This window comes from Anthonomus grandis, chromosome 17 (genome assembly GCF_022605725.1).
Source record: "Anthonomus grandis grandis chromosome 17, icAntGran1.3, whole genome shotgun sequence".
In the NCBI taxonomy this organism is placed as follows: domain Eukaryota; kingdom Metazoa; phylum Arthropoda; class Insecta; order Coleoptera; family Curculionidae; genus Anthonomus; species Anthonomus grandis.
Window position 1 is genome coordinate 8,797,814 of NC_065562.1, and position 21,977 is coordinate 8,819,790.

The 21,977-nt window shown below is 31.0% G+C and overlaps 1 protein-coding gene across 1 annotated transcript in view; it reads left to right on the plus strand.

Annotated features, from left to right (window-relative positions):
- LOC126746231 (G-patch domain and KOW motifs-containing protein-like) overlaps positions 1-21,977 on the plus strand; it is a 30,937-nt gene that overhangs the window by 1,915 nt on the left and 7,045 nt on the right. Inside the window, exon 3 of the mRNA XM_050454386.1 lies at positions 14,588-14,976. Within this exon, the coding sequence (XP_050310343.1) occupies positions 14,588-14,976 (389 nt within the window). The remainder of the gene's footprint in view (positions 1-14,587; positions 14,977-21,977) is intronic.

Below are 21,977 nucleotides of genomic sequence, written 5' to 3' on the forward strand. Positions count from 1 at the left end.
ACATCTCGTGAGAGTGATTTAAATGAAACTTTTTTACGCAATTAGTAATAAATATTTAAATCGATTTTACATGGTTGCAAACCTCTACAAACGAAAGTTTTTTGCTAAAAAATTATTGAAATGTTAGATGTACAAAAAAAATTTAAAAGCTATAACTTCCAAAACTCCCAAAGGATTTAAATGAAACTTTTTTACGCAACTAGTAATAAACATTTAAATCGATTTTACATGGTTGCAAATCTCTACAAACGAAAGTTTTTTAATAAAAAATTATTGAAGTGTTCGATGTAAAAAAATATAAACGGCTATAACTCCCAAAACTCCCAAAGGATTTGAATGAAACTTTTTTTACGCAATTAGTAATAAATATTTAAATCGATTTTACATGGTTGCAAATCTCTACAAACGAAAGTTTTTTGGTAAAAAATTATTGAAGTGTTCGATGTAAAAAAATATAAACGGCTATAACTCCCAAAACTCCCAAAGGATTTGAATGAAACTTTTTTTACGCAATTAGTAATAAATATTTAAATCGATTTTACATGGTTGCAAACCTCTACAAACGAAAGTTTTTTAGTAAAAAATTATTGAAATGTTAGATGTAGAAAAATATAAACGACTATAACTTCCAAAACTCCCAAAGGATTCGAATGAAACTTTTTTATACAACTAATAATAAATATCTAAATCGATTTTACATGGTTGCAAATCTCTACAAACGAAAGTTTTTTGGTAAAAAATTATTGAAGTGTTAGATGTATTAAAAAAAACTTAAGGCTATAACTTCGAAAACTCTCACAGGATTTGAATAAAACTTTTTTTAATATTAATAATAAACATTTTAAGTGATGAGATTTAAGACATGTTGCAAAACTCTCTATTTAAACTAATTAAATTGAGTTATTTTAACTAATCAAAAGACCATAATAATTTTCCAATTGTTTATTTTATATAACAAATACAAAGATAGTGATTTCTGAGTAGAAATACAAGATCCAAGTCCAGCCAAATAGTAGTAGGGAATTAAACCATCGGGGCTAGTAGCTCTAAGTCGTCGATACTACAGTCAGGTGCTACAAAAGGAGTCCGGGTCTTCCCTTTAGGTAATCGCTCTCTTTCAGGAGACAACAGTCAATATTCTCCATAAAGGTCCAATCAAAAATTACGTTAAAACCACTGGCTGGATTGTTACCAAGATGCCTAGAAAGTATACCTGAGGAGGTTTCATTAATTGTATTTAAGGAAAACTTACATAGGCCCCGTTTGTAGCAGTGTGTGGTCTTAGTTAAGATCCTTTTGGAAATTCATCCAGGAATTTGTATATGTTGTTAGAAGCAGTTAAGTTTTTACCCACTGAACTGCCCAGCAATAAAATTCTTTGCGCACTTTGGTGTAATTTTTTTTAAATTTTGTTTTATTACACGACGGGGAATGCATTTACGCACGAACTGGGACGCACAAGGCACTCCATATTATTCCATACTACTATTTGGCTGGACTTGGATCTTGTATTTCTACTCAGAAATCACTATCTTTGTATTTGTTATATAAAATAAACAATTGGAAAATTATTATGGTCTTTTGATTGGTTAAAATAACTCAATTTAATTAGTTTAAATAGAGAATTTTGCAACATGTCTTAAATCTCATCACTTAAAATGTTTATTATTAATATTAAAAAAAAGTTTTATTCAAATCCTGTGAGAGTTTTGGAAGTTATAGCCTTAAGTTTTTTTAATACATCTAACAATTCAATAATTTTTTACCAAAAAAACTTTCATTTGTAGAGGTTTGCAACCATGTAAAATCGATTTAGATATTTATTATTAGTTGTATAAAAAAGTTTCATTCGAATCCTTTGGGAGTTTTGGAAGTTATAGTCGTTTATTTTTTTCTACATCTAACATTTCAATAATTTTTTACTAAAAAACTTTCGTTTGTAGAGGTTTGCAACCATGTAAAATCGATTTAAATATTTATTACTAATTGCGTAAAAAAGTTTCATTCAAATCCTTTGGGAGTTTTGGAAGTTATAGTCGTTTATTTTTTTCTACATCTAACATTTCAATAATTTTTTACCAAAAAACTTTCGTTTGTAGAGGTTTGCAACCATATAAAATCGATTTAAATATTTATTACTAATTGTGTAAAAAAGTTTCATTCAAATCCTTTGGGAGTTATAGCCGTTTATATTTTTTTACATCTAACATTTCAATAATTTTTTGCCAAAAAACTTTCGTTTGTAGAGATTTGCAACCATGTAAAATCGATTTAGATATTTATTATTAGTTGTATAAAAAAGTTTCATTCGAATCCTTTGGGAGTTTTGGAAGTTATAGTCGTTTATTTTTTTCTACATCTAACATTTCAATAATTTTTTACTAAAAAACTTTCGTTTGTAGAGGTTTGCAACCATGTAAAATCGATTTAAATGTTTATTACTAGTTGCGTAAAAAAGTTTCATTTAAATCCTTTGGGAGTTTTGGAAGTTATAGCCGTTTATATTTTTTTACATCTAACACTTCAATAATTTTTTACCAAAAAACTTTCGTTTGTAGAGATTTGCAACCATGTAAAATCGATTTAGATATTTATTATTAGTTGTATAAAAAAGTTTCATTCGAATCCTTTGGGAGTTTTGGAAGTTATAGCTTTTAAATTTTTTTGTACATCTAACATTTCAATAATTTTTTACTAAAAAACTTTCGTTTGTAGAGGTTTGCAACCATGTAAAATTGATTTAAATATTTATTACTAATTGCGTAAAAAAGTTTCATTCAAATCCTTTGGGAGACACATCTCGTGAGAGTCGTTTATATTTTTCTACATCTAACATTTCAATAATTTTTTACTAAAAAACTTTCGTTTGTAGAGGTTTGCAACCATGTAAAATCGATTTAAATATTTATTACTAATTGCGTAAAAAAGTTTCATTCAAATCCTTTGGGAGTTTTGGGAGTTATAGCCGTTTATATTTTTTTACATCTAACACTTCAATAATTTTTTACCAAAAAACTTTCGTTTGTAGAGATTTGCAACCATGTAAAATCGATTTAGATATTTATTATTAGTTGTATAAAAAAGTTTCATTCGAATCCTTTGGGAGTTTTGGAAGTTATAGTCGTTTATTTTTTTCTACATCTAACATTTCAATAATTTTTTACTAAAAAACTTTCGTTTGTAGAGGTTTGCAACCATGTAAAATCGATTTAAATGTTTATTACTAGTTGCGTAAAAAAGTTTCATTTAAATCCTTTGGGAGTTTTGGAAGTTATAGCTTTTAAATTTTTTTTGTACATCTAACATTTCAATAATTTTTTAGCAAAAAACTTTCGTTTGTAGAGGTTTGCAACCATGTAAAATCGATTTAAATATTTATTACTAATTGCGTAAAAAAGTTTCATTTAAATCCTTTGGGAATTTTGGGAGTTATAGCCGTTTATATTTTTTTACATCTAACACTTCAATAATTTTTTTACCAAAAAACTTTCGTTTGTAGAGATTTGCAACCATGTAAAATCGATTTTGATATTTATTATTAGTTGTATAAAAAAGTTTCATTCGAATCCTTTGGGAGTTTTGGAAGTTATAGTCGTTTATATTTTTCTACATCTAACACTTCAATAATTTTTTACCAAAAAACTTTCGTTTGTAGAGATTTGCAACCATGTAAAATCGATTTAGATATTTATTATTAGTTGTATAAAAAAGTTTCATTCGAATCCTTTGGGAGTTTTGGAAGTTATAGTCGTTTATATTTTTCTACATCTAACATTTCAATAATTTTTTACTAAAAAACTTTCGTTTGTAGAGGTTTGCAACCATGTAAAATCGATTTAAATATTTATTACTAATTGCGTAAAAAAGTTTCATTCAAATCCTTTGGGAGTTTTGGGAGTTATAGCCGTTTATATTTTTTTACATCGAACACTTCAATAATTTTTTACCAAAAAACTTTCGTTTGTAGAGATTTGCAACCATGTAAAATCGATTTAAATATTTATTACTAATTGCGTAAAAAAGTTTCATTCAAATCCTTTGGGAGTTTTGGGAGTTATAGCCGTTTATATTTTTTTACATCGAACACTTCAATAATTTTTTATTAAAAAACTTTCGTTTGTAGAGATTTGCAACCATGTAAAATCGATTTAAATGTTTATTACTAGTTGCGTAAAAAAGTTTCATTTAAATCCTTTGGGAGTTTTGGAAGTTATAGCTTTTAAATTTTTTTTGTACATCTAACATTTCAATAATTTTTTAGCAAAAAACTTTCGTTTGTAGAGGTTTGCAACCATGTAAAATCGATTTAAATATTTATTACTAATTGCGTAAAAAAGTTTCATTTAAATCCTTTGGGAATTTTGGGAGTTATAGCCGTTTATATTTTTTTACATCTAACACTTCAATAATTTTTTACCAAAAAACTTTCGTTTGTAGAGATTTGCAACCATGTAAAATCGATTTTGATATTTATTATTAGTTGTATAAAAAAGTTTCATTCGAATCCTTTGGGAGTTTTGGAAGTTATAGTCGTTTATTTTTTCTACATCTAACACTTCAATAATTTTTTACCAAAAAACTTTCGTTTGTAGAGATTTGCAACCATGTAAAATCGATTTAAATATTTATTACTAATTGCGTAAAAAAGTTTCATTCAAATCCTTTGGGAGTTTTGGAAGTTATAGTCGTTTATATTTTTCTACATCTAACACTTCAATAATTTTTTACCAAAAAACTTTCGTTTGTAGAGATTTGCAACCATGTAAAATCGATTTAGATATTTATTATTAGTTGTATAAAAAAGTTTCATTCGAATCCTTTGGGAGTTTTGGAAGTTATAGCTTTTAAATTTTTTTTGTACATCTAAAAATTCAATAATTTTTTACCAAAAAACTTTCGTTTGTAGAGGTTTGCAACCGTCTAAAATCAATTTAGATATTTATTATCTTTTATAAAAAAATGTTTTATCCAAATCCTTTGGGAATTTTGGGAGTTAGAGCCTTTTTCATTTTTTTACCATTTGACTTTTTAATTAATTTTCACAACAAAACCTTAGTTTGTAGAGGTTTGAGACCATCGTCAGTCGATCTAGGTATTCATTGTTAATATCTGGACAAAAAATTATTAAAATCCCTTGGGAATTTTTGGAGATACGGGCATTATATTGATTAAATAACAGAGAGCGCGGACTATAAATTGGTCGCTGGCAACTGGCATATGCTACGTTCTCGATTTTGGTTGCTGGATATCGATCGGACGCTAGCTTCACACACATGTTTAAATCTACAAGTTATTAATCAATAACTTAAAAATCTTGTTCCGGATCAATAAAAACAATGCTGATCCGGATTAGCAAAAAATCCGGATTACCAAAACACTATGTTAAAATTGAGGATATTGCCCTAACCTATTATAATTATTAAATTAAAAACATGGAAATGGTGTTTGATCAAATTTTCTTTATTTAAAACAAAACAAACACATTCTTCATAATGAATAGAAAATTATTGGGTAATATACATATAAATACATATGTATGTATGTACATAATGTACTTAAATGCAGCCATAACACATACAGTAGGTCAATTTTTTTATGACAATAACATTAGTTTGGGTTTTTTTTCATTTCTTCAACATTAGTTGAGATTTGCATTTTCTATAACAGCTGCTAATCGCCCCAGCTTTCAACAAATTAAACTTGAATTAATTGATATCAAGGAAGTTTCATTTACTAAATATCTGGGTATCATTGTGGATAAACATTTAAAATGGGACCAACACATTCTAAAATTAACACAAAACATCCGTAAACTTATTTATCGATTTCATATTTTGAGAAATATCTTAAATGAAAAACTACTAATTTTAATTTATAAATCCTTGGTTGAGTCCTTGTTAAGGTATGGGGTGATTCTCTGGGGAGGTCTATACAAGAATTGTTTAAAACAACTTAATGTAGTACAAAACTTTATTTTAAAAGTTATATACAAAAAACAAAAAAGATTTCCTACACAACAATTATATTCTGAAGAAATTTTTAATATACGCTCAATTTACATATTGTCAACATGCATTTATACACATAAATCAGAAAAAATCAAGAATTATGTTAGTCATTCCTACACAACCCGAAATAATATAAACAGACACCTAAAAATACCAAACATAAAAAAAACTATAGGGCAACGATTTTTAGGATACTTGTCCCCGAAATTTTATAACATCTTACCAAACAGCTTAAAAAATATAAATAATATTAAAAACTTTAGTAAGGTCTGTAGAAAATTTATTTATTCAAATATAGATAAATTTAATTTTTTTAAATAGTTTTGGGAAGGGAAATTTTATTGGAGAATTTTTGTTTAGTTGTAGATTATGGTTAGTTATATTTTATATTATTACTAAAATTTTGTGATTTCTCAGCATACACAAACAGATGTTACAACATCTAGGTGTATGTTAAAAACAATGACTGTTAACTATTATTATTGAATATAATTATACTCTATTTCAGAAGTGTATAGAGCAATAAACTGGGGAATTCCGTTCTGTTTGGCTACATTTCGTGGTAGTTCATAGGCGCAGGTACTTATAATATTTATGAATTTAATTTTCACGGATTAAATGCCTTTATTTTGAAAGAGATTAAATACTAAATATATACTTTTAATCTTTTTGTATAGGTACCTATCTTTTAACGCTTTGTAACATGCAAAAATGGGGTCAGGTAATATATACAGACTATAAATACTTTTAAATCATATTTTAAACGTTAGTAGTCACTGCTACGCTGTAGTGTAATCACAATATTATTATCCCAATATTTAAAAAATGGAGGTATTCAGTCCAACGAAAAGATGTACTAAAAATTCTCCACTATCGCTGAGTGAAAAAGTTATTATTTTAAATGTACATGATTGCATAAAACACGATTACCCTAGTTTTACTGTGCAAGAAATTGTTGAAAAATGTTCTCGAATGAGTGGAATTGGAAAGTCCACCATTTTCAAATTGTTGCGGGAAAGAAAAGTAGCAGGTCAAGTGGAATCTCCCAAGCAAAAGCCAGGACGACCTACAAAAGTCCTTGATGAAAATGCTAAATGTATAATTCGAAGAAAAGTTCACTCTTTTTATTTTAAAAAGGAAATACCCACCCTAGACAAAATTTTAATGGAGCTTGGCCGAGATGACAGTATTCCGTTGATAAGTAGAAAACTTTTATGGAAAACTTTAAAAAATATGGATTTTGCCTGGGAAAAGCATAACCGCAAAGCACTTTTACTGGAGAGCGACGAAATTGTTTGTTGGAGACGACAATACTTGAGAAGTATCAAGCAGTACCGCAGGGAGCAAAAGAAAGTTTTTTATCTTGATGAGACGTGGATTAACGAAGGTTATATAGTCCAAAAAATGTGGCAAGACAAAAATATAACCAGTGCTCGCCAAGCTTTCATAGAAGGCCTGTCTATGGGTATTAAAGTACCTTCGGGAAAAGGAAAAAGACTTATAATCACACATATTGGAAGCGAAGAGGGATTTTTAAAAGAAGGTCTGCTAACCTTTGAGTCGACTCGCACAGGAGATTACCATGAAGACATGAACTCAGACGTTTTCGAGGACTATTTTGGTGAAATGATAAAATTTCTTCCGGCTAATTCGGTGGTGGTTATGGATAACGCAAGCTATCATTCACGGCGAATAGAGAAGACGCCAACTTCAAGTTGGAGAAAGCAAGAAATTATCGATTGGCTGACTGCAAAAGGTATTGCGTTTGAAGCAAATTTGATAAAAAAAGAACTGCTGGCAATAGCAAACTTACACAAAACTCGTTTCATGAAATACGCCGTGGAAGATATAGCCGAAAAATATAATATAACTGTACTGCGCTTACCGCCATATCATTGCGAACTAAATCCTATAGAACTGATATGGGCGCAGGTAAAAGGATTTGTAGCAAGACAAAACACGACTTTTAAAATGAAAGATGTTAAGCTACTGTTTGATCAAGCCATTACGGAAGCGACACCTGAGAATTGGCGAAAAGCAGTCCAGCATGTAATTAAGCTAATTAAGAGGACAAAATGTGGGATCTTGACAACCTCATCGATCAGACAGTCGATCCTTTAATTATAATGTCAAGAGGTGATGACAGTTCGTCAGATGACGAAGAAGACTACAATCTATTATAATTTAAAATTGTTATACACTGTTCAAAAAGTGCCAGATCCAAAAGTGACATTTTCAACTGTTTTACTCTACATATTATGTTCAATAAATTTGTGAAAAAAATATATTATTCCATTTAAACAAAAGTAACTTTCTAAAATAAAATAGTATTTAAGTACATTAATTATAAGGTAAAAAACAAGTCCCAGTTGCACGCCTTTGGCGAACCGTTTTCAATGTTTATCAGTGGGTAACAATGGGCAAAACTCATAAATTGACCCAAAACCGGGTGGCACTACCTGCAATCAACGAAAAGAAAGAATTTTACATTGAAACTAATACCCAACTAAGGTAGTGGCATAAAATATTGGTGGATCACCAGGTACCACTTTTGCATACCTAATGAGGTTTTATTGCTCTACATACTTCTGAAATAGAGTATAAGTTAAAAATTGTTATAATATAACCAAAATGATTAATAAATTTGAATTTGAATTTGAATTTGAATTTGGTTAGTAAAAAAATGTGTAATTTGGGTCTGCCTACAGGTTTTTAAATTTTTTATCACTACTGTTTCTCTCAGCCTCCTTAAGGTGACAAGTTCTGGCAGTTCCATGTCATTTTCTTCCGCCCATTGCAGACACACATTGAAACTCTTAACTGCATCCTGATGCTTCACAGTATTTTTAAGTTCAGGAACAATTTCCACCTCTTCTTCTGAATTCTCACCACTTGCTAAGTCTGGAACTAGCTCCTCATCTGCATCAATCCACTGATTTACATCCAAATGTGTAAATGAAGTTTCTGTTCCTCCTAGTTGATTATTCATGCCAGATATATTATCTTGAATGTTATCGGTTAAGTTTTGTTGGCCAATTTTTTCCTTCAATACACTTAGTGGCATCAAATCGTCGGAATCATACTCTGTATCAGATGAAACAGCTTGGGTGGTTTTTGATAAAATATTGCACCAGCATTTTTCTATGGTCTTTGAAGGAATTTTGCTCCACGCATCATTTAAAATAAACATAGCATCTTTAAGAGTCCCTGACTTTAAGCTTTTGGTAATATCTTGTTCGTCTGAAGAAATAATGGTAGCCAAAATACTATTGCGGTAATGCATCTTTGTTAAATGGATAACATTTTGATCCATTGGTTGGATTAATGCTGTGCAGTTGGGAGGCAAAAACATTGTCACTATATTTCCATCTTCACTAACTAATTCTTCTTTTGTTGCATGAGAAGGCGCATTATCAACAATCAACAAAGCCCTTGCAGGTTTCGACTTCTTAGAAAAGTTTTCACTTGCTTTACAAATGATTCGGGAAACCATTGTTTAAATAAAGCAGATGTCATCCAAGAGTTCTTAGTTGACTTGTATTCAAGTGGAATCTGAACATTCTTAAATGATCTAGGGTTCTTAGCCTTTCCAATAACTAACAAGTTTAGTTTGTGGCTACCATCTCCATTGGTACATACCAAAACAGTTATTCTTTCTTTACAAATTTTTCGGCCTGGGGCAGATTTTTCTTTAATATGTGCCAATATTTTCCAAAATAGTGCTGATTCATCAGCATTGTAAATTTGCCAGGGCGATAAATTAAGTTCTTTAATCTTATCTTGGAGCTCTACTAAAAATGGCTCAACGGCTTCTGGGTTATTGCTTAGTTTTTCGCCACTCACTTTTAGACAACGCAAGCCATGTCGCTTTTTAAAATTTGTTAGCCACCCTCTACTTGCAAGAAATTTGTTATCACCATAATGTTTTTGATAAAGCTGTTTAGCCTTTTCCGTAAATACACCTCCATTTCGGGATATTCCGCTTTGCGTAAGCTTTAACCTGGTCCAGTAACACAATGTCCAATAAACCTAGAAACAATAAAAACAACTTGAAAAACCCCCCACATATAAGCATGCATGCAATTTATCTTTTATCATGAAAACTCGTCCATGCAAGTCAAAACTTTTAAAATAAAATGTCATGCGTCCACATTTTTATCTGTCACACAACTTTATCTCTCAGAAAAAAAAACAATAAAAACTTACTCTTCTATCTTATCAGAATGCTTCTTGATGTCTGATATTGTCGATGTTCCAACGTTATATTCCATAGCTAAATTTTTAGCCATATATCCTTTCTTTAACTTTTGAACTATATCATATTTCTGCTGAATAGTTAAAGCCACGTGTTTCCGTTTTGGAGCCATCCCTACACTGTCTAAATAACAAGTAATAAGCTGGAATAAAGCGTTCTTTGCTACAATCATACGAGCAAAATCATCCAATCACAGCCGCTGAAAATGCATCGTTCGCGATCCGGATAACCAAATCATATAAAATCTGGATTACAAAGTACATAATTGGAAAAATTCTTGATTCGGATAACCGAGGAATCCGGATTATCGCAATTCGGTTTATCCTCACTGTACTTGCAATCTTAATCAAAACAGCATGTTGAATAAAAAAAATTACTAGGAAAAAAATCAAATAAAAAATTGTTGGGTCTTAAATTGCTCAAGCACCAAAAATGCTTGTATAAAATGCAATAAAAAAATATGTAAGCAGATTATTTCTGTAAAATCTATCTTGTTGAGTAACTTATAATTAGTTAGTTGGGTAGTATAATAAGTTGTTGGGTATTACATCAGTATTTTAATAAATATCAATTAGATAGAAAAATATCAATTACTTAGAAATACCAATAGAAAGAACTGTAATATCATGCAGCAAAATCAGCTCAATGACTGAAAAGTAGAAAATAGGCTTTTCACTATCTTTCTTTAATGATACTTTCATATCAATTTGCAGTATATCATACCTACTATTTAGTGAAAATCTGCATAGTTAATAGGTTTTAATTAACGGAAATTAATATTTTATTTGGAATCAAAATAGATGCCCAATTTCCTTTGAATAGCTTTTATTGTTACATCTACTTTATAGTCAAATATTATCAAAAGGAATTAGAGTGGTCCTGAATTTGAACCACGGGGGACTGTAGATATTAGCATTAATATCTACGCGGCTAATAAAAAAATCACCACTAAGTTCCTTATAGAAAGAAAAACTCACCTATCATAAATATATATATCCTTCAGTATTATTGTGAAATATTTAAAAGGTCCACTAGCTTTGTTAGGTTTGGAGGTATTATTCATTACGGGACTCAAAATGCAAACAACTTTTATATTCCTTTCACTCATTTATCACAGGTACAGAATGGCCCTATGATTATTTCTCTGAGAATTTTAAACCTATTACCAAACCATCTTTAAAGTGCTAGAAGTTCTTTCAATTTTTAAAAGGTCATTGAAAACTATTCTAGTTGGACATTTTCATTTTAATTAGATTTTTTTTTTTTGTAATTTTGATATTAATGGAATTGTGAGATTTTGTCTTTTTTATATATTTATTATTTAATTTACAATTCCGATGCATTGAATTAGGCGTATGGAAATAAATAAATAAATAAGAACTATAATATATACAGGGTGTTTCAAAAGTCATGGTCCGAACTGAAAGAGGGTGTAGGGGAGCCTATTTGGAATCAAAATAATTCCCTATGTTGTTATCTGATTTTTGATGGTTTAGAAGTTATAGCTGGTTTTTTACTTTTTTGCTATAATTTACTTCTGGCTTAAATTTTTTTTTTTTTTTTAATGTCTGGGGATTTATTTTTGAAATATATTTTTTTAGTATTTTATTTAAAAAATGTCAAGTCTTTTTAATAAAAGTATATCATAAAAAAAATTTGTATTATCGCTGCAGAAAATCATGTTTAATTTTTTTGTGGTTTCTTTAAAAACAAATTTTACCGTTTTAATGAGGCACCACAGTACAGAAAGGCGCTGCAAGAATTTAAACCAATGTTTAAAAAATTCTTACAACTTATAGCCTTTCAATAGAAACATTTAACTTAAAGGTCTTTATCTGTTTAATATAAGTTAAGTAAATTTTTAGAAAAATGGAACGTAAAAGAAATAAAAGCTAAAATAAAACTTCGAATATTTCATTGGCATTTATTTAAAAAAGATGTTCAAGATGGCCGCCGCCGGCTCTTATACACAAACGACATCGTCTTATAAAATTTCTTTTTAAGTTTCTAAATGCTCGAGCATTGTTTCGTAAACTTGTTGCTGCATCTCGCAGTTTTTGACAAAGCTGATTTTCAGTAATATTTTCCGTTTGGTATACAAGTTCTTTAAAGTATCCCCATAAAAAATAGTCAAGAGAATTAAGGTCAGGTGAGCGCGGCGGCCATGATACCACTCCTTTGCCTATCCAACGATCTGGGTAAGCACCATTTAGATATTTGTGCACTATGCGCTGGCGCTCCGTCGTGTTGCAGCCAGATTCTTGCCCGTAATTCCAGAGGCACATCTTCCAAAAGGTCATAAAGTTGGTGTTCTAAAAAATCTAGGTAGCTCTCTCTATTTAATCTGACCGGTAATTCGAAAGGGCCAATCAGCCTACCACCGAGAATTCCTGCCCACAAATTTACACCAAATTGGTACTGGAAGCGATCTTGCCTTATTATTCTCGGATTTTCTACAGCCCAATAGTGAAGATTGTGAATATTAAATATACCAAGTCTTAGAAATGAAGGCTCATCGGACCACAAAATGCAGTCAAAAAAGTCCGGGTCTTGCACAGCGTCGAAGCATTTCTCTGCAAAATGCTACTCTAGGCGCGTAGTCACGGGGTAAGAGGGCTTGAACACGTTGCACATGGTATGGATGCTGGTTGTTCCTTCGCAACATGCGATGTATCGTAGCTATAGCTAATCCAGTAGCTCTAGAAATTCTACGAATACTTGTAGAAGGGCCCGCCTCTATTAAAGCAAGCACCTCTTTATCATCCCACCGCGGTCTGCCTATTTGTTGTACATCACCAGGTATTTCTCCCCGCAAATATGAGTTATGTACTCGTATGAACTCTCCGTGATCGGGAAAGCGTTCACGATCCGGATAACGATTACGATACTCTCTTGCAGCAAGGTGAGCGTTCCCACCGCACAATCCATAAATGTAATGCATTTCAGCATATTTCCGTGGGGTATACCGATCCGGCATCTTGATGCAGATTAATTATTACTTTAATGGTATAATAGTTCAGAAAACAGAAAAAAAATCGATTAACACGTTAGCTAAAGACAAACAGAAAACAATACAGAAAATTCCAACAATAGTCGGTTTGGCTATTTAAAATGGTCCATGTGAGAATACCATTTTTGTTTGTGGCTCTTGATAGCATTCTGAATTCCAATTTGAAGGTCAAGCGCACTTAAATAGTACCAAATTTGTGGTATGCAAGCAAAAAATGTGGTATGATTTTATTTTTTTTACGTTTAATTTCTCTAAAAATTTTCTTAACATACATTGATCAAATAATAAACACTATAAGGTAAATGTTTTTATTGAAAGACTAAAAATAGTAGGAAGTTTTTAAACATTGGTTTAAATTCCTGTAGGTCTTTGTGTACTGTGTAGTGCTTCATTAAATTGTTAAATTTCATTTTTGAAGAATCCAAAAACAAATTAAACAAGATTTTCTGCAGCGAAACAAAAAAAAATGTACACTACACTTTTATTAAAAAGACTCGACATACAACACATCAACACACAACAACATAGGGGGTTATTGTGATTTCAAATAGCCTCCCCTACCCCCCCTTTCAGTTTGGACCATGACTTTTGAAACACCCTGTATATAGGTAGTTAATTTTATAATATATTACTATTGATTTTTCTACATATGCTATTGATTTTTCATTTTTCCTATTTTGATAACACTCTTAATTTCTTCTTCAGTTATCTCTACAATGGTAGGCTGGATAATTTATTTTAAGGTTTAATTGTATGGTGTTATTAAAACATTTATGAAATTACTGTACAAAGATTCTACTTATCAGACAAGAATTCAATTGGCTGGACTTGAAAATCTCAAGGTCCAAAGAGAAGAATTCCTTGTTATTTTTCTTTACAAAGTACTACACAAGCATATCATATGCAATTATCTGCTGAGTAGAGTCTCAAAGAACCACATGCCTACAACAACTATTTTACCACAAGTAACATCAAACCAACTATGGAAAACAAAGCTTTTGCCACAATTTGACAAAAAGTAAATAATAATCTAATATAGATATTTTTAGGTACACCTTAAAGACTTTCAAAAACCATGTAAAAAATTCTAGCATAGGTCGATTATAGAAATTTAAAATTTTTAAGAATTTTTTTTTTATAGTACTATTTGAAGTGTTTTAACTCTGTAACCTGTGTACTTTTGTGATGAATAGAAAAAATTATTTTGTACCCAAAAAATATTCTTTGCTTGTTCTGCTGTTATAATATAATTTGTAACAATTTTTTGTTGCAACTTTTATTAACTGATTTTTTCTATTTATTTAATACATTCAGATGCACAAGAGCGTTTAGCTAATGGGCACATAACAACCAACAGCAAAGTCTCGATGCTCCCAGCATCTACCGACCTACCAGACTTAGAAGGTGAGAAAGAACCCACTCTCGAAGACTATGAATCAGTACCTATTAATGACTTTGGTATTGCACTTCTTAGGGGCATGGGGTGGAAGGAGGGTATGCCCATTGGTAAAAATGTTTCAAAGGCAGCCCCTCTTAGTGTACCAGAGTTAAGACCTAAGGGGTTGGGCCTTGGAGCAACCAAAGTTATTCAAGACGAAATGCCAAACAAGAAAGCCAAAGATAATGATGGGAATGAGTTAATTTTGGTGAAAAATGCCTTTGCTAAAGTTATTGCTGGACATCATAAAGGGTTTTATTGTCAGGTAAGCAAATTATATTTGCTTTACTGTTAATGCTTCTTAACAGAAAAACAACATGTTTTTTATCATAATTTACTAACATATTAACTGCTTTTTCTTGCTGGTTTTATAGTTTTGTAACTGTTAACCGAGCTATCAACATCTATTTGAATGGTAATGGTGGATCTAAATATTCATATTTAAATCATATATTTACACATGTCAAAGTAAAAAACTTATTCCTGCATTTTATATTTTACCTAAAATGATAAATTATAATACAAAAGATACCCGCACAATGATTAAACATATGTTTATACAGGCTGTTACAAAAAAGTTTATATTGGGATAAAGTCGTGCAATTTTGTAAGAGCTAATATGGCGCTAAAAATGTACGCACTTCCCACGGTTTATAAAGTAGTAGCAGTGCGTAAAGTAATTTGGTATTCTTAATTTTTTTACAAGTTTTCTTAGGTAATAGAAAAAAAGTGTGTAGGTTACAAAAAAAAATTTCCTTTTGTTATTCATGGGAATTGACAAATTTCCTATTCATAAAAAAACGATCATTACATACACTTGTTATAGAAATAGTATATTGTATACCTAGTAGGAAAAGCTTAACATTCCCGGGCGATCGTTAAAATTAGTCCGGGAATGTGGCTTTTCCTATGAGGTCTACATACTATTTTTTCCGAAAATCGGGAATCATTAAAATTACGGTAAATTATTACTAATCATGTTAAAAATTTCAAATCAACATTATTATTTTTCCCTTAAATAAAAGAAGGCATGAAACATTGTTTCGTAACTACGGAAACGAAGTACATAATTTTAAATTGTCCAACTTGACGAGTGAAAAGTTTATTTGTGGCGTCTTTCCAAAGTGTTGATTTTTTAACGTTTTAAAAAGCCAAAGTAACCTGTAAAATGATGAGTGATAATGACTGTTCCGTTTCTGGAACCCCCCCAGAACTCACGGAGGCAGTGAATGCTGCATCATTGGAACTGTTACCAGTAAAATCTAGAAATAAGTATAACTATGCATACAACCGCTTCATGGATTACCGTACGAATAAAAATGTAACTTCTTTCTCGGAAAATGTTGTAATGGCATACTTCTTGGAGCTTGGTTCCAAGATGAAATCTTCAACTTTATGGGCCAATTATTCAATGCTGAAGGCAACCCATACATGATGTGGATATATCTAAATATTCAAAACTTCGGGCATTCCTGAAACGGCAAGCACATGCCTATAAGCCAAAAAAATCCAAGATTTTAACTAAAGAAGAAATAAACAAATTTATTCAGGAAGCTCCAGATAAGGAATATTTAATGATTTAGGTAACTTACAAAACTTCAAATTATATTTGGATTCTTTACATGCTTATTTATTGTTGTAGGTAGCTGTAATATTTGGAATTTCCAGAGCTTGCAGAATGGACGGCTGGTTTAAATGACTGTACAAGATATACAAGACCTACTATCTAAACTTTTAGTTACCATACCGGATTCAAAAACCAATACATCAAGATCATTTATAGTAAACGAAATGTACTTAAATCTATACCGCAAGTATGTCTCTTTAAGACCAAGAGACATGAATACCACTCGGTTTTTTTAAGTATCAAAATGAAAAAGGTTGTAGACAAGTAGTAGAAATTCACCAATTTAGAAACATGCCTAAAATAGTGGCCAGTTATTTGAATTTGCCAAACTTGAAAGAATATACCGGCCACTGTTTTCGTCGGTCTTCTGCCACAATGCTTGTTGATTCTGGTGGAGATACAGGGTGCGGCAAAACAATCAGTGCAGTTTTGAAGGGGTATTAAAAAAAATGGCATAACTTATGAAAAAGTGATTTATTCTACTTGAGTCAGTACTACACCCCATTTTTTCCCTTAAGTTTTAAAGATCACATCAGCAAGATGATGTCCTTCAGAAGCGATGCATTGATGTAGGCGATTTCTGAAGTTTTCAGCTGCGTTTTGACACAATATATCAAGAAATATTGAAAAAAATCAAGAAAGTAAATCTAATATTTCTAATACTGCAGTAACGCCCAATATTAGTTATTTTCATACAAATAAAATTATTAGTTTGGAAAATATTCAACAAAATAATGCTATTGGTTCCCAAGTTCTTCCACTTTTCAATACTTGTCCTAATTGTCAAATAACAGTAAATATAACAAATAATAAGTAATAATTTTAAAATATAATGTTAACCTAGTTTGTGCTGAAAGTTTTAAAAATAAAATTGTTTAGGAAAAAACCTGTTCGCATTTATGTTCTAAAGTTTACTGTATGGAAATAACATTTCCTTACAGTACAGAAATGAATATTTCCTTACTGTTATTTTCGGTTGCCAGGCAACAATCAAGTTGGAGGAAATATTGACTTTTTCTTTCAAATATGTTGTCAAAAATGTTATTATTTCTTATCGATTTTCAGAAAATGTTTTTATTTAATTGCCTTTTTAATGATATATCACACTTGCATTTAAAATTATTGACTTATAGTTATGAATCTCTAATCGAGCACCTTTAATGTTATTGGGCTATTAATATGAGCAGGAAAATATTAAAAAATCTTATAATAATGTATAACTGAATTATAAAAATAATGTTTAATCGACTATCCTTTTTTCAACTAACAAGTTGTATAATATTGATATATGTTAGTTAAACTCTATTCAAATGCTTGTGCTTTCATCTTCAATTATCATTTCCGGCGAATATTCACGAAACATATTTACATATGATACTAGTTGTAACATAAATCAGAATATTACAATACCTAAAATAAATCGTTTATGCCATCATTTTTTTTATATATTTGGGAAGCTTTAAGGCAATATTTGTGAGTAAAATTATAATATATGTGTATCTGCAACTTATACACGAATTTCATTCAGGTTAATATTTATTATATATGTACTATACAGTGAGAGCCAAAAGTCCGGAATAAATTAATTTAAAATTCAGGGGTATGTTCAAAAAAAAAACGCTCGGACACGTCGATTTTTATTTTTAACTGCGGGTTTTCTTACTATAATTTTATGTATACAGGGTGGTCCAAAAATAAGTTACGACTATCAACTTCAATTTTTGAAATGGAAATACCTATTTTTTATTCTGTATTCTTAAAGAACAGAAAATTCTAGACATATTTCATGTACAATGTCCTGTTATTGACAGTTGAAGATCGGTATATTTGCACTTTTGACATGTTATAAAATCCAAACGGTTAGACATAGACAAATGCGGTTTGCACTTTTAGTCGAAGCTTTGTTAAAACCATCAGTTGACACTAGCTAGTAAGTGTCAACAGGTACTGAAAAATTTACGGTTGAATTTCTAAAAAAACATTCAAAATATTAATGTATTTAATCAAAAGTATTGTATAAATGTTGAACAAAAAGAAACTATTCTAATCTAGACCGAATTAAATGTTCAAATTGAGCCCCATTAACTTCTTGACAGTAAGCGAGTCTTGATTCGAATTCTCTAAGAACCTTGCGTATCATTTCTTGAGGTATTCGTTGAATCTCATTTCTTATATTATTTCTCAATTCTTCTAAATTGTTGGGTTTATTTACATACACTCTATGCTTTAAATAAGCCCACAAAAAGAAGTCCAAAGGAGTCAAGTCGGGGGATCTAGCAGGCCACTCCAATTGACCCCTTCGCCCAATCCATCGACCCGGAAATACCTCACTTAAATATTGGCGCACGGCTCTGCTGAAGTGTGGCGGCGCGCCATCTTGCTGGAACCAAATTGAAGCTTCTGGAATATTGGGATTATTTGCATTTGGAAACATCAAACATAAAGCGGGAATCAGTTCGTTCCTTAAGAATTGCAAATAACGTTGACCTGTTAAGGTACCTTCGAAGAAAAATGGACCTATGACTCTGTCATTGATAATGCCGGCCCAAACATTCACATATTGAGGATATTGGGTATGAGCTTCAATCACCCAATTTGGATTGGAGGAACACCAGTAACGGCAGTTCTGTCTGTTCACTGTACCATTGAGGCGGAAGGTCGACTCGTCAGAAAAAATATTCTACAAGTAAAAAGACGGTCGTTATGGCAGACATTCATTATAGTTTCGCAAAACTCTAATCGACGATCTGTATCATCTTCGTTAAGTTCGTGGATAAATTTTAATTTATAGGGATGATATTTTGCCTTTTTCAAAATCCGTCTTAAAGAGGTTTTTCCAACATCGTTATCTAGTGCTGCCTGTCTAGTCGGTGTATAAGGATTTTCTTCAATGGACAAAACAACATTTAACTTCTTTTCCTCGGAAATTGAGCCGGAAATTGACCCGATCTGGGTCGATCTCTGACGTGACCTAATTCCCTAAATTTTCTTTCTAGTTTGCTTATGGTAGACTGAGATATTGTCTTATCAGGATACTTGGTATTAAACATTTCACAAGCCTGGTGTTGGGTTCTAATGCGATCACCACATCCTATCATAATTAGTATTTCTATTCTCTCAGTTTCACTTAACTTATTCATCTTTTCAGGCAATATTAAATTTTACAATAAACAAGGATAAGACTGCTTGATACCTGTCACTTCAAAAAATGATGACATCATTGCAACAATGGATGAAAAAACACAAAAAACAAGGTTACTTTAGTAAGGGTGTTACATAGTTGCATGAATTATTGTATGTTCAGAAATTCAACCGTAAATTTCTCAGGTTTCTTATGGTTTTAAAAAAGCTTCAATAAAAAGTGCAAACCGCATTTGTCTATGTCTAACCGTTTGGATTTTATAACATGTCAAAAGTGCAAATATGCCGATCTTCAACTGTGAATAACTGAAAAACAAATGAATATAGGTATAGGACATTGTACATGAAATATGTCTAGAATTTTCTGTTCTTTAAGAATACAGAATAAAAAATAGATATTTCCATTTCAAAAATTGAAGTTGATGGTCGTAACTTATTTTTGGACCACCCTGTATACATAAAATTATAGTAAGAAAACCCGCAGTTAAAAATAAAAATCGACGTGTCCGAGCGTTTTTTTTTTGAACATACCCCTGAATTTTAAATGAATTTATTCCGGACTTTTGGCTCTCACTGTATAATTTAGCACACACAGGTCCAGAGAAACCATATTGAGAATTTAAATACTTATGTTTACTTATTTTTTTGAAATAAATTTGAATATAAACCAGTTTAGTCAGGTGGTTTAATTTTTGGTTTAAGTGGATTTTTGTAGTAGGTGTTGATTTCTTTCGCTGTGAAACCCGTAAATAGTTTCTTTATTAATTAAGAAGTATGTTATGAACAAAGAGGAAAGAAGAATTTTAATATTATAAGTAATAAAAATTAATTTACTTTCAAAAAAAAAATTTTTAGAACGCTTATTTATTAACAGTTAGTTTTCATTATTCGTTGTTTACCTGTAGCAAATTATTGCGATGCAATTGAGAAATCTAATTTTCGAACATCAATTATATTTATTCTAAATTTACCACGATGTTTTGGGAAGGAAGTATCTCCAACCGTTATCGAGAGTAAACTAACAACAATGACTATTCTACAGGCTTAGATATACTAAAAGTGTTTGTCAAGGTTTGTGAAGTCTGGTCATGCGTGAAGCGCATTAGATTTTATAGTGTTTTGACAGTAGCGGTCTCTAGATGTTGGAAATATCAATACTGGTCTGGCTGAACATTCCTTGGTTTTGCGTGATGTAAATTGCTTCTAGGAATCTTTTTTTCTTTCAATGTTGCTCCTTGCACAAAATCTTTGTTTCTGTCCAATGTATGTTGTGGCCATTGGACCAAGCGTGTTCTGCCATTCTTGATCCGGAAACGTTTCCTGTTTAACTAAAACTCCAATCATGTCCAGAATGAATGGTGTGTTAGTGTAGGTATTTTCCTGTGTGTGTTAGTTTGCAATAGACTGGTGTCCTTAGGCATCCATTGTCACTCTTCACAAAAACATTTAAGAAGGGAGTGCTGACTCAGTTTCCAACTCCAGTGTGAACTTGATGCTTTTTTTTCAAAGATAGACTTAAGTTTTTTGAAGGTATTATACAATTTAAAATTTCTATCAAATTTCTGGAATATCTATATCTTTGGCTGTTGTCTTTCGGGAAACTACGCTCAATACGTGCTTAAGGCTATTTTCCATTGATAATTAGATCTTGCATCATGAGTGTTAAGTTTTGACCATAAGACCCTATATTTACATTAATGGTACATAGTTCAAATTAAACAGACTTTTGAAATTAATTCGTTGATAAGGAAAAGATATAAAAAGGATACGCAAAACAAAACGTTGTATGATAAATCTATTGTATGAAAGCACTATCAGATAGTCAAGAGAAGGGGGTTATAAAAATATGCAATTCATATATCACAAAATCAAATATACCTAAAAAAAATGGATTATTATTTTACTATTTAAATTTGGGGTTAAATATCTACCACAAAGTTTCATAAAACATTGTTTTATGAAACTTTGTGGTAAATGTTTTACGTCTTCAGATACTTTGTTCTAAAAGTGGATACCTACTTTAGGTAACTAAGTCCATCCAAGCAATGATTTAGCCGCCTGCAATTCAAGACCAGATTTTGTTTGTTTCAGGTGTTATGGTGATGTACGACACTCTGTACATTAAGAAATTTAAATTCAGGGTGTTCAGTTCTTTTGGGATCGTAAAAATACAGAAATCCTAAGAGATTTAAGTCGGTGAAATTATGACAAAAATTGCTTATTAAAATGGCGTATATTTACGGAGATATAGGAAAAAACCAAATTCAAGAAATTAATAAAAATCCTTTTTTTTGTGATGGTATTTAAATGCACAGCGCAAAAAAATTACGCTTTTCTGGTTCCTGGTTTCGCTTTATATGAGAATAATTGAATTGCTGAAACGTCACATTGAATTATACCAGAGAGTTTTATTTCAATAAATATACAGGGGTCGGCATAAGTCAGTTAACTTCAAAAATAGTGCAAACGCGGCAACGGTGCTTGCCTTACCGAATTTG